The 13,139-nt window shown below is 41.9% G+C and overlaps 1 protein-coding gene across 2 annotated transcripts in view; it reads right to left on the reverse strand.

Annotated features, from left to right (window-relative positions):
- The window catches only part of PDE5A (phosphodiesterase 5A), a gene marked incomplete at its 3' end in the record, with an annotated part of 60,849 nt that extends 53,267 nt beyond the window's left edge, over nucleotides 1–7,582 (reverse strand). For both annotated transcript variants that reach the window (XM_081999357.1, XM_081999356.1), the window contains exon 1: nucleotides 7,225–7,582. In XM_081999357.1, coding sequence (XP_081855483.1) covers nucleotides 7,225–7,328 — 104 coding nt within the window. In that variant the 5' untranslated portion in view covers nucleotides 7,329–7,582. The remainder of the gene's footprint in view (nucleotides 1–7,224) is intronic.
- Between the last annotated feature and the right edge of the window lie 5,557 nt (nucleotides 7,583–13,139).

Raw genomic sequence — 13,139 nt, forward strand, 5'->3', positions numbered from 1 at the left:
TTTCCAAGCTCAAAAAAATTAAAAATAACTATGTACCTAATGATTTTGTTGTAGAAAGCAACAGGACAATGCCAGTGACTTTAGTGAAAAACAGATTAAAAGTTAAGTTCACGTCTGCCTGGAGACCTCACCTAAGTCTTAGGCACCACTTCAGTTCCACTTAAATTCCTAAAATAGGGGTTAAGTAGGACTTAAGTGGTGCAGAGGCTTTGGGATGGCTCTCTGTGCTGGGGTGAGTTCACCATAATGCACAAATAAATGGGAAAATATATATCTTTTACTAAGCAAATACATTTTGTGGCTATATTTTCAGTGCCAGACCTTATGTGAAATTACAGCCATTGAGATATTCACAAGGGCCATTTCATTAGCACTTCTTTTCTGGCAATATGTAAATAGCTCCTGTTGTATTTAATGCCTTTTCTCTTTTCTCTTCTCTTCAAGTACATCATATAAATGAGAAAGCATTCCATGTAAATTTATGTAAGTTTCTTTGCGAGTAAGGAAGAGAAAGACTTGTATTCTGTGGTTTTATTGATTATATTTATTTGTTACTTTTATTAATTAGTTAATGACAAAAGAAAAATGCTTCCCCTTTAATGGTGAAATGAAAACAGGCAGTAGCATATTAGTTCAAGCCAAGATTGTATTGTCTAAATTTACTGTTTGTAATTCTTGATCTGAGTCATATATTCCCACACAATTCAGCTTTAATCTAGCATTCAAATAAGCATGAACGTAGGCTATGATGTACTTTATTTGATCTGAAGACATCATCAATTTTATCCTTTTTCAGAGAGCTAGCACAATGTCTATACACTATAGAAATCTCACTTCAGCTTCAAAATTAGACTGATTGGTATTTTTATTTTATATATAATTCAGAGACGGAATTTCCTCCTCACATGATGATTCTTCAACAGATGTCCAAAACAAAACTTCCATGAACTTCTACAATTTGGAAATAAAAGTGTCTCATTTTCTTGACTCCCACAGAGGCAACATATAGCTCAGCTCCACTTTTCTTCCCAGTTGCCAGGAATTTGACCCTGTTAACTAAAGTCTGCCTAGTAAGAGCAAAAAAATGGAAATGAGATTTCAAATGCCTATTTGGCATTATCAAAAGTACTGTAATCTGATAATAAAGTTACCCTGAAATGAAAGAAGGCAAAAAGAGATGTTAACCGTTAAAGTAGTTCACCCCATCTTATTTTCTACCTGTCCTGTAAGGTTTACCAGTTGTATTTTAATTAATGTATTATGCATGCCCATTTGTTTCTTTATTACCTAGGGCAAACGGTACATAGTAAAAGCACATTCTCCCTGTAGCTGCTCAGTATTATCTGCTGACTAGTTTATCTTCACATCAAAGATTCTGTGTAGGAGTTCAGGTTATAGCTTTTTGGGAGTTGAAGATGTAAATTGCGAGTAAGTGATTGCTTATTGTTTCTCAAATGACAGTTTCTTCAGTCTACGGTAATTGCTGTTTTAGACATTGTTTCCAAAATACGCAGGCAGACACCTAGCTTTATTTCCAAGAATAAATGCCAAAAATACTTAATCACATTTACAACTTCATGAATGTGGGTAACATTCCTTACCTTCCAGAGGTAGGAATTCTCCTTGAATCAAGAGTTTAAAATATTTTGGGATGATCTTAATACTTTGAAGTTATCAAGAAAGGCATAAGGATATGGATACATTATTTATAAGTGAGAGAACTACAGAGATTATTAAACCAACAAGAGAACTTTCCAGGATTTCATAGAAATCCATTTTTTTTCTGTACTTCATTTTCAGAAAAGCTCTGTAAACATCCAATAAAACCAAGTAAAGTGGGAAAAAATCTTCTGATCCCTACATTAACACCACTACTTCCTGTGGTTTTCAAGCCATGGTCCAAAGAATCAGTGGGTCTGCAGTCCTCTTGTAAATGCTTTGCATAGGATAACTTAGAAAAGTAAGTCCCCTTTCAGCGTATTTGAACAATTCGCATAGGATTCTGTGCCTCCACTGGAAACCTGTTAGCGGTTCTTCAATCACAGAAGTTTAAAATCCACTGCCTACTTACTAAGGTCATGTTAGGGATGGATACGGCTCACACCTGTATATTTTTAGGATTTTTTTTGTATGTCAGTAAGATCTTTTTAAAAAAAAACACAGGCCAAAGCACATTTCAATGCAGAAAATCTTCAACAGCTCTATCTTTGAAAATCTGAATTTTCATACACTTGCTCCAAAAATTAATTTTCTTTCAATTAGAAAAAATTAAGCACACATATATTACCAAACAAAACAATGACATAATGTGTATCACATATAATACTTACGAGATTAGACATCAAATAACCAGCTCAAAATAAAAGACATTTTTTAAAAGCCCTCTAGACACAGAGATTAGAAGGCAAATGTCCTAAATAATTTAGTATTGCAGGCAGCACGTTACAAACTGATTGTCCACCAGCCACCAAGAAGAAAAAAAAAACCCAAGAACTGTACTTGAGTTTTTTCAAAGTAATAAATGTAATTGATATATTCAGGCTGTGCAATGTCTGAATTCCAGCAAAGTACAGTTTCACAGCAAACGCCATTTCTGGAATCCTCAGTGAAGCACTATGAAGTACCATGCTGTTAGGGACATTTATTTTTCCAAATACAACCCCACCTTAATTCATTTGTAAATATTTCCCAACCCTGCTAATAAGCCAAGAGGTATTTATAACAAAATAATCTTATTTCCAGGGAAAGGCATACAGGACTTGGGTTAATAATTTGTATCTATCATGCCATACATTTAGGAAACCAGACAAAAATGACCTGGAACAATGCAGTTGCCTCTAACCGAGAGGAGAATTTTTACTTCGGCTGTTTTGGCAGTCTGCTGCTTCGGATCGCAAAGAGCAGTAAGAGAGAAATCACTCCCATATTTTTAAGAGTAGGGACAAACAGGAAGTCAGAAATAGAGAAGTATTCCATAGAGGGTTAAAATAACTGTGATGTTTGAACACGAAAATGCATGGATTTTTTTTTTAAAGGAACCCAAAAAGATAAAACTTCAGGAAGACAAAAAGGGTAATGAATTCAGATGTAAATGCAGTACAATTTTGCGACAAAAAAGGGTGCAGATTATGCCTTTATAATGTCTAGTTAGAACAATTACTTTTGTAGCAGCAGTCACAAAGAGCCTTTAAGAACAGCATGGGTAAACATAAGACACAATCTTAAAGAAGAACCATTTTATTTCAAAATGTTTCTGCTTTCTGGGAAGCCAGAGTACGATAGGCAATCCTAAAACTTTGAAAGGGGAAAAATAACAAGAGGAGCAAGAAAAAAGGGAATAAAAGATATAGCTTAAATTTAGTAGGAGCTAGGCATTTAGAAACTCTTGAACCCATAAGCGTGCAGTAACAAACTCTCCAGCCAGAAGGTTTGTCAACCAGCACACTGTATCACTAAGTGAACCAAATCCATCTCATCACTGAGCGTGCTGGTGACACACTTCCCCTTTCCTGTTCTGCACTTTGATCATACTGTAACAACTTCATGGGTAATAGCTATTTATATTATCTCTGTATGCCACTTGTCTCCCTGGTACAAAATAGAGTGATAAATAACTGGATTCTGTAGCTTCCTACTCATGGGATCACAGTTTATTCACATACTCAAAGGAGGGAGCAATTTCAAGCTATTCACCTGGATTACATGCTTGTAGGATTGCAACCTTGCGCTGTACAGGTGGAAGTCAATCAACATAGCTTTATCGCAGCATATGTCAGTCCACCTAGCCATCAAAGACTTGAGAAAGGCAGTAATGTGGCCTGCCTACAGACGCTATCCACCTCGAGGCATTGCAGGATCAAAATACAAGGTGTAAGCCATTTATATCTACTTATCTTCTACAACACATTTTAGGGGAGAGGAGGAAAGCAGGTGCAAATTTGTTAAGCGGATGACCTGCAGGCCTCCTCCCCAAGAATCCATTATAAACAACAGTTAATACAAACTAATCATGAATAAAAAAAATTTTCTTTTAAAGTGCCACCTTGCCAGATAATGTGATTTTTATTTAAACCATGAAAACAGATAATAATATCAAACTGACCTATGCAAAATGGAACAAGAGCTTAACAACTCAATGACTATATGAGATGGTGTGTCTCCGTACTTTAAAAAAAAACAACAAAACAAATCTACAGGCATAAGACCACAAGACCACCCAAAGCATTTATAAGTATTACTTAGACACCTAATTAAAACATTTTTGTGAGAATTACCAAAAGAACTACTGCATAAAACACTATAGAAATTAATTAATTGCAGAGGGAAAAACATATAAATTATTTAATACCTATCATAAAATTGTTAAATTAGGTTCTGATTCAAAGCTCATTATCATCAGTGGAAAGGGCTTTATTACACTGTAATAAAGGGTTGAGCTGGTGATCTTTTCCTATTACTGTGTATAACCATTTGAGAAACAGATACAGAAACTATCTTTATCCATTGTGCCTCGCAATGTGAAGTAGGATATGCCTCTGTGCTCCACAAGATACCAAATTAACTAACTTCTTGGTCTATTGCTTTTAGGACCTGTGAGGACTTTGGCATATTATGAAGCAGAACTAAAAAATGAGCAGCAATAAATTAAGATTAGAAAACAGTTGAAACTAGTTGAAGGAATGCTGCTTTACTTGACCGAGTAAATATAATGTTAAGTAACAAAGCATTAACAGCACAGTCTTTGTTCAATGATTGCTGTTGTACAAAGATTCAACTAAAACAAACCATGGCATTAAGTTTTAGGGTTTTTCTCTTTTCAGGCTCTAAATAACACTACAATGTAGAACATTAAAACTTTTTACAAAGTACATCAGTTCTTCCAAACGGCTCAGCTTTACAGGGTATCATTTTAGTGAATAAAATTTGAAGCAACACACAGTTAAGTAACTTGTCATTTGTCTTCTCAAATACAAACTTACATGTAAAAGAGATATTCCTTATTATATAGTTGTAGTTTTCTATTTATACAGTAAGGACCAAAAAAACCCACCAACCAAAAACAAGACAGCAGAGAAGAGAGTTTTGAGACAAATGCAACGTTTCCATCACTTCAAAAACATCACAGAATTGTTGCGAAGCAAGAACTTAAAGCCAACAATTTTTCTGCAAAACCCGCTAGATCCAGAGGCATCGCCGCCATCATGGAGACATGACTGAATTGTATTTTGTGAATTACTGCCTATTTCAGACCCACACAAACACAAAACTGTATCTCAGCATTTAAAAAAAAAAAAAAAAAAAGACTAACCAAACCTCTCCATGGGGAAAACAAATCTGACACAGCGGTGACTATTAATTAGCATTCCTATTTGTTCAATACTACTTCCAGTTTGCAAAGGAAGTGTGACAGGCTGAACTAATAAAATGCTACTTCTCAAAGCAGCTACCACCCGATTTCCTGGGCAAACAAGCCACCCCGCAGTTACATACCACGCACTAGTGTTCTGGAGAATGTCGAGGTTAACTGCTTCTATCTATGCATCCTACACCTATGCACAGCCTTTTTTAAAAAATCAACATTTAAAAGACATTTTTAAAGGCTTTTTTATTACTTTTCTGTTAAGTGAACCTCAGGAAGAAGCAGCAGAAGAAAGAGGGCTGCATGACAGATGGTCGCAAGAAAGCAGGTGACCCCTGAAGCTTTCTAGCTTGCTGCGCGTCAATTATTAATGGAGATTTCTCTTCTTACCGCCCCATCCCATGCAGAGAGGAGCAGCAGCAAAACCTCATTCAGAATGGGTCCATCCCTGCTAAGGGGCTCGGGCCAGCGGCAGAGCGCGGCGCTGAGCAGATGGTGCCAGCGGCTGGGCAGCGCGAGAGGAGCGGAGGGAGCGAAGCGAGCCCGCGGAGACGGAGTCCGCGGAACAAACCGCCGGACTGACTAACCCCAGCTCTCCAGCAAGTTACACCGTGGGAGCTGCAGATCGCTTGTGCGCTGCATCCCCACGGCTTTGTTTATCGGAAAATATTCAAAATAGAAACCTGACTCCACTTCTAAAAATAGCCGAATTTACTTCGATTTCAACTTGAAGTCCCACTGCCGAAGTGTGACACGGGTGAGCAAATACCTCGTCTTATCTCCGAAAGGCAGCATGTCAAGCCAGGGGGAAAAAAAAGCTCAGACGAGCTCTTCAGCTCTTTACATCGGGTCCTTCGCAAGAACCAGCACCACGGCACGGCGAGCGCCAGCCGCCGCCCCTGCCCAGCGGCGCCCGCGCTGCCCGCGGCCGGCCCCGCGCTGCCCCCTGCCGGCCCCGCGCTGCCCCCTCCCTGCCCGGGAGACTGCCCCCTGCCGGCCCCGCGCTGCCCCCTCCCTGCCCGGGAGTCTGCCCCCTGCCGGCCCCGCAGGCACCTCCAAAGACAGCGGGCCCCTGCTTACTGCACTTCTTCCCCCGGGGCTGCACCTCCCTGCCTCCCTCCCGCAGCCCCGGCGTGCAGCACGGCGTCCCCGGCTGCAGGAGCTGGCTCCCCTCAGCTTCTGTGCTCCGGTTACAGCACCCTGAGGTGCTCGCCCCACTGGAGAGACCCCCGCGTCCCCCTCTGCGGGCGCAGCTCTGGTCTCCCATGCACCACGTACGGCTTTAGCGGCCGCTCACGGCTCGTCAGCTCAACCCATCGCCCTCTCCGTCCGGTGGCCGCCGAGACGTCAAAAAGGTGACAAGCCCACAGGGCGACCGAGCTCTTGAAGAGCAGCGCTTTGTTTTGAGATTACTAAGTAATGACATCACCCGCCCTCCTTAAGAGATTAGATGTTATCTGAGGCTCCGGCATATTTCTACCTAGTTGGCAGGGCAGGGGAAAACTATATTGCTTGTTACTCACGAGAAGTTGCCCATGTCTGTTTGAAACTAAGAAGGACATTCCAAGAACTAAATAAAAGCCCAGGGCAGGAGCTCCGAGGCTGGGGCAGCCTCACAGACCGGCTCCGCGGCCACGGGAAGCACGCGAAAGGCGCGGCGCTCCGCGGAGAAGCGCCTCGTGTGCGCGCCAGCGGCGGCCGAGGGGAGCTGCTGCTTGTTGGCTTCAGGTTTTGGTCTTTCGAGGACGGGGGGGGAGGGGGTCGTGGTTTTTTTTTTTCCTTTTATTTTCTTTGGAGGCGGCAAAGGGAATGGAAGAGCGACCTTTTTTGCTGGGAAGCCTCTACCCGCCGCCCTCCGGTCTTACCTCGTCGCTTTCCTAACAAAGTAAGAGCGGGTGAAGTCGCCGTGATCGTCCAGCCACGCTTCCACCGCTTCCTGCTCCGGCGGGGGGGGGCAGCTGCGCTCCATGCTCCGCGCCGCCGCTCCCGCCGCTCCCGTGGTCGATCTCCCCCCTCCCGGCCCTCCTCCTGCCGCCGGTGTCCCCTTCTCGGCAGGGAGGGGGCCGCCTCCCACCTCCTGCCTTCGCCCCGCTCCCAGGTGTGCGGGCGGCAGGCAGCCCCGCCGTCCGGCCCCGGCGCCGCGCCGGCGGCACCTCAGCGCATCGCCGGCCCGGCCGGCCCTGTCCCGCCGCGGACAGCCGGCTCCACCTCCGCCGCGGCCCCGCCAGCGCCCCGGGGGGCTGCCGCGCCCCGGCACCGCCCCGCCCGGCCCCGCCGCCGGGGCACCGGCGAGAGCCCCCGGCCCCGGCGCTGGCGCTGCCCAGCACGGCGGGCGGGAGGGAGGGAGGGAGGCGGAGGCGGTGTCTCTGTGCGCGGCCCGGGGCTGGCGGCTCTTCCGCGCCGCGGCTGAGCGGGAGCGGCGGGCCCAGGCAGTCCCCACGGGGCTGCGGAAAAAAAGAGAAGCCATGAACAAGTAAATTGCTCTCCCGGAGTCTGGCAACGGGATTTTCCTTCCCCACCCCCACCTCATAGCTATTTTCTTGTCAAGGTACGGCCTGTTTCAGCCTGCTTCGAAAAAGCGGTGAATTGGATGTCGCTTTGCAGTATTTCACTGCTGGGTGTCAATATACGATCTTTGATAGACCTCCGCCTAGGTATGGGTACTAAAACCCTGGCTTTTCAATCCTACATGTCTACAGTGAGGCTTTTGGATCCACTTTAGACATTTAATAAGCACAGCCTAGCTTTGAAGATGCTCCAGAATCACAGCTCCCACTTTCCCTAATATTAGATAGCTAGGACTGAAGTTTTGGTTAATGCTGAGCATCACTTTCATGTATTGTAGTTCCATTCTAAGGTATGCATGTGCATACATTTCTAATAATTTATAATCTGCGTTCACAAAAGACCTTGCGCAAAGTATGATGCGCATGTATGGTTTCCCATGTTGTCACATGCAGCATCTCTGAAGGCAAGATACGACTAACAAATAGCAGCATATTTCTGGGGAAAGGGATATGTAGGGTGTTTAAAGTTATTTCTCTGTGTAATCAATCGAGAAATATCATATAAAATGTTTTCTGCTACTCTTAAACTCCTTTCAGTGTATGTAAAGTAGGGTGCTTCAGATAGAGCAGACATCCCTGCACACCTTAGCATTTTCTTGGAATGCTTATAGAGACTCCACTTATAGAGAGGTGGACTCTGCAGCCTGAGAAGGGGCAGAGGGATTAAGAGCCTGTCCATGAGCTTGGGGGAGAAGTTTTCTCTTTGCTGTCTTTGTGTCGTATCTGTGCATAACACTCACTTTTGGACATCTGTGTCTTTTGACTGTAAGAGTTTGTGTGGAAGTTTTACATGAACATTACTGTTATAAAAGGAATCTCAGGAGAAATGTGCATGGTGGCCAAAGACCAAATGTGAAGATAAAGTATAAACCATCCGTTAGTTTAGTCAAGTCGCTATTCAAGGCAAAGAGAAATCTTTCAGCAGGGAAATGCAGAATTACCACACAAAACTGCATAAACAGATAACATGGCAATAAATGAAGCCGATGTTTAGTGTCAAAACCTGGAAAGTGTGGTATGTTAGAAAAAAAGAATAAACCTGTCGTTAATGTAGATTTCTACATTAACTATTTCATTTCAGGAAAGGGTTTTGAGGCTACAGTAGATATGATGATAAAAGCTTCTAAGCTAGGCGAAGCTTTTGGAAAATAACACCATGTTAGAATGCTTAAGAAGTATAACAGGAATGTAAAACACACAATTATAAAATTAAGATTTTATAAATATCTGAAATGCCATTCCCTGAATGGTCTCATATGGAATATTGATCGTAGTGCTGTTCATCTCATCTCAAGAAGCAGTTATCAGAGGTGATCTAGACAGGGATAACAAGAATGACCAAACACATGGAAATATCTTATCTTTAAAGAGGCAGAAAGAGTTTGTTTACAAAAGGATGAATACAAACATATAATTTAAATACTGGTATTTAAAAAGTCAGATAGTATTTTCTCTCTGTCTCATAGGATAGTAACAAGGTAATGGTCAATGAAATTATGTCAGCTGCAATACATAGCATCTCATTTCATGTAATTAGGAGTAGCACTAATAGAAATAAGCATTTAGACTGTAGTAACATCCAGTAAGCCCTAGCCAAGAACAGATATTGTACTGAGCACTGTAAACATCTAATATTAAATACTAGGCTAGCTTAGAAGCATACAGCATCCCTGTACTTCATGCCACAAGGTACTGGTACCCTTCCCTTGGGTAAAGCTGCTTCCACTGTGGACAGCTGCCCAGGCTGGGCATGTATGGCAATGTACCAAAAGAGGGGGCAAGTTGGGCAGTGCAACAGCACTGTGCGCTTTGCTCAGGGTTGACAGCCACGCCATTATTTAGCCTACAGATAAGAATCAGTAAAGCCAATGCAAATTATTATCTTCCTGTGAATTCAATGGCAAAGCAGCAGTTCAAAAAATTGCTACCCAAGCAAAGAATAGCATGGTCTTTCCCAAAAGAAATAAAAATGGAACAGTTGGGGGGAAAAAAGGGATACTTTCTCCGTAACCGATGAATTTCCATGAATAATAATGAACATGCTGTTTTCATTTTTAAGGTGACAGGAGGGGATGAAGGCCAAGCACAACAAAGAAGTGAATGGGAAAAGTGGAAAAAGTCTTCCCTAATTTTGGCTTCCAAAGTACTCTGAAAAAGCTCCGTGTATCTTAGTTCATGCCCAGCTTTCCAGTTTGTTTCCAGAACTCAGATGACAGAATTGATGTGCAGTAGCTATAAACCTGAAAAGGATTTGTAGTAATGACATACAAATAAATATGTTCAGTTCAAGTTTAAAAGCTGCTTGTGGCAAAGCAGTATGCTTGAGAGCGCAGCATAGAAGCCAGGATGCTTTTCCAGCAGCAGGCCATTCTATAGCAGGACTGCTTGACGGAACAGCTGTTTAGCTGAAGTCTTTCATTTGTGTGTTTTGCAAATATTGTCATGTAAGGACATAAGAGAGGTGGGACTTTTTTGTATGTCCAAGGCACATAAATTAGAAATGCTCCTAACTCATGATAATTAGTAAGAACACATACGGAAGTATGTAATCAGAGAAGTATTTATGTGATATTTTGTGCTCAAAGAACTCTATATTTCTTTAAACTTATTTGAATGTAATTTATTTCTATATCATTTCCCTTTAAAAGAGAAGAAAATAAGGTTTCAAATGTCACCATAGTTGACTTATTTGTCTGACTTACTCATTAGATGAATTGGAGCAGCATTTAGCTTTGCTAAGAAGTGGGAATTGGCTGTCTTTCTACCATCCCTTAAATCTGGAAAACAGTTGGTCCATTTTGGCTCCTAAAACAAGTTTAGGGCTGTACTATATTGCCAGTGAGGCTAGAATACGATAAGGTAGAGGAAACTATTCCACTTCTTTATTAGCCAGCACTTTTACACACACATGCAAACACACACGCAGTGGAAGAATCCTAATATTAGTAAAGCAAGTTTCCATTTCCTTTCCATTATTTAAGTTGCATAAAGAGAGTGAAATAGCAACCAAAATCCAATTCATTTAAAATCAAATTTTTACTTCAATGATGAAAATACTAAATCATGAGAATGTCTTGTCAGTTTATTCTCTCAGTCCTTTCCAGATAATTACTGGAAATGCTTCCCAAATAAACATAGCTATGCAGAGCTGCTCCCTCATTGCATAACCTGCCTTTCCTCTGGGATAACATTGCATATGTCCTACAGGAAGCCATGTAAAATAGTAGCTTCCTCCTATTTTGATTTGAATGTGATTGAGCATTTGCGTCAATCAAAGTACCATGTGAAATTATTGTTAACCCCAGGAAAGTAGCAGTTTCTTGAAGTTGTTTGTAATACACAGACTTTTGTCTGGAAAAGACTGTCTAGCTTTATCTCCCGAAAAATGTAATTTAGAATTTGAGTTTAACATACTAGCATTCAATATGTCAGCCGACCAGTATGCTCAAATTTTAACCTTTTCTACTCTCTGTTGGAAGTCTTAGGATAAATTTCAAGACTGTTACCAAGTCTCTCTCTCCCCTTCTCAGCCTTCTCTCCTTGAAGCTAAGTAGTGCCATGTCTTTCAGTTCTTCCTTGAACGTCATGTTTTCCAGCCCTCTGATCATTCTTTTTCACTTTGGATGTTTCCCAGATTGTCTCTACCATTCCTGCGGTGTCTTACCGAGCTAGGATCAAGTAATGCAGCTGAACCACATATCAATACTAAGTGAAGTGGAAGGGATATTTTGGGAACCTTACAGGCTATATTCCTGCTAATACAGTCACCCTTGGATATGCCTTCTTGGGAAGAGCCTGATATTGTTGACTTGTGGAGACTGACTGTACTCTCTGTTCCCTTTTTCTAAATACTTGCCGTATATTGACATGTAGTCAGGAGTTGCCTGTGCACCTGCTTACTTCTGCCTAACTGTATTTTCTTGCTCTTGAACCTTTTTAATTTCATCCTGTGCTCGCAATCCATTTCTCCACTTTCTCAAGATTATTTTGAATTCTATGCCTGTCTTCCAGTGCGTACTTGCCCTCACCAAGCTTAGTGCAAATTTGCTGAAGGGCACAGGTCTGGGCAATGATTGGGTATGGTGCAGGTAGGTGAAATTGAGGGTGGACTTCTCGGCGACATTACTGGTTTAGCTAGCTAGAGCTTCTGGTGCTTACGTGCTAGAATCATGTCTTCAGTGAACATGCAGAGATTATGGCACGGTTGTATTGTGTGGGATAACAACAGATGCAATGCATTGACTGGTTCAAATGGGCTACAGTTCCCCAATAACTGTGCACCCACATAGTCCATTTCCAGGTCCTTCCAGGCTTCTGACATGTTGAAAGTTGAAGCTGTGATCAACCTGTTCTTTCTTTTAATGTATACATAGGGTTTGCAGAGTTTAAATAGGAGGTAGTAGGTAAGTAGGAAACTTGTATAGGCCAGATTTCATTCCAGGTCCTTCTCAAATGCATAACAAATACTTTTTTTTTTTTTAATTTACATGATACATATCTTATTTTTAAAGAGCTTTTTAGCAACTACTGGCTAGTTATTTTCAATTAGCTGTTGCTCTTATTAATACTTTTACTAGTAATTGTGATTTTGCATTGAAGTATTGGTTTTGTACTTAGACTTACAGATAATTATGAAGTCAAATTACAAGGGGTTTCTTTTCCTAATTGTGGTTGTTGGGAGGGGACTCAGTGATGAACTATATAAATCAAAGATTAGTCAGATGTTTTTCAAGTACATATCCTTGCAATTTGGACCATGCTGTTTATGATTGTATGGGCTGCTTAAGCATGTGCGAGAAGGAGAACCCTGACTCCACTGGAGTAGTGCAATAGATTTTACCCATGTCATTGGATCGAGAATTTAATTCAATTCACAGCTTCATTCTCTCTCTGCCTTATCAATGGACAGTTAGAAAGAGTTGTGCAGTGATCAGTAGCTAAAGGCATCTTTCCCACCACCATGCAGCTCTGTGCTATTCTCTTCCTTTCATGTTTCTTAAACATAATGCTGCTTCACTTGAGGCTTTGCAGCAGATAAATCCTCTATCTGCAGAAGAGAACAGGATATGTATCAAAATTTGTTGAGGATCTGACCAGCACTGGCACAGCGGGCAGCAGAATGTATAGCTCAATGTTTCCTGCTGTAAGTATTTGCATAACGTAGCATGCCAGAAATGGAACAAGGGGGAACACTCTTGTGGGGGAAAACAAGA

This window comes from Phaethon aethereus (assembly GCF_964289735.1).
Source record: "Phaethon aethereus genome assembly, chromosome: 4".
Classification (NCBI taxonomy): domain Eukaryota; kingdom Metazoa; phylum Chordata; class Aves; order Phaethontiformes; family Phaethontidae; genus Phaethon; species Phaethon aethereus.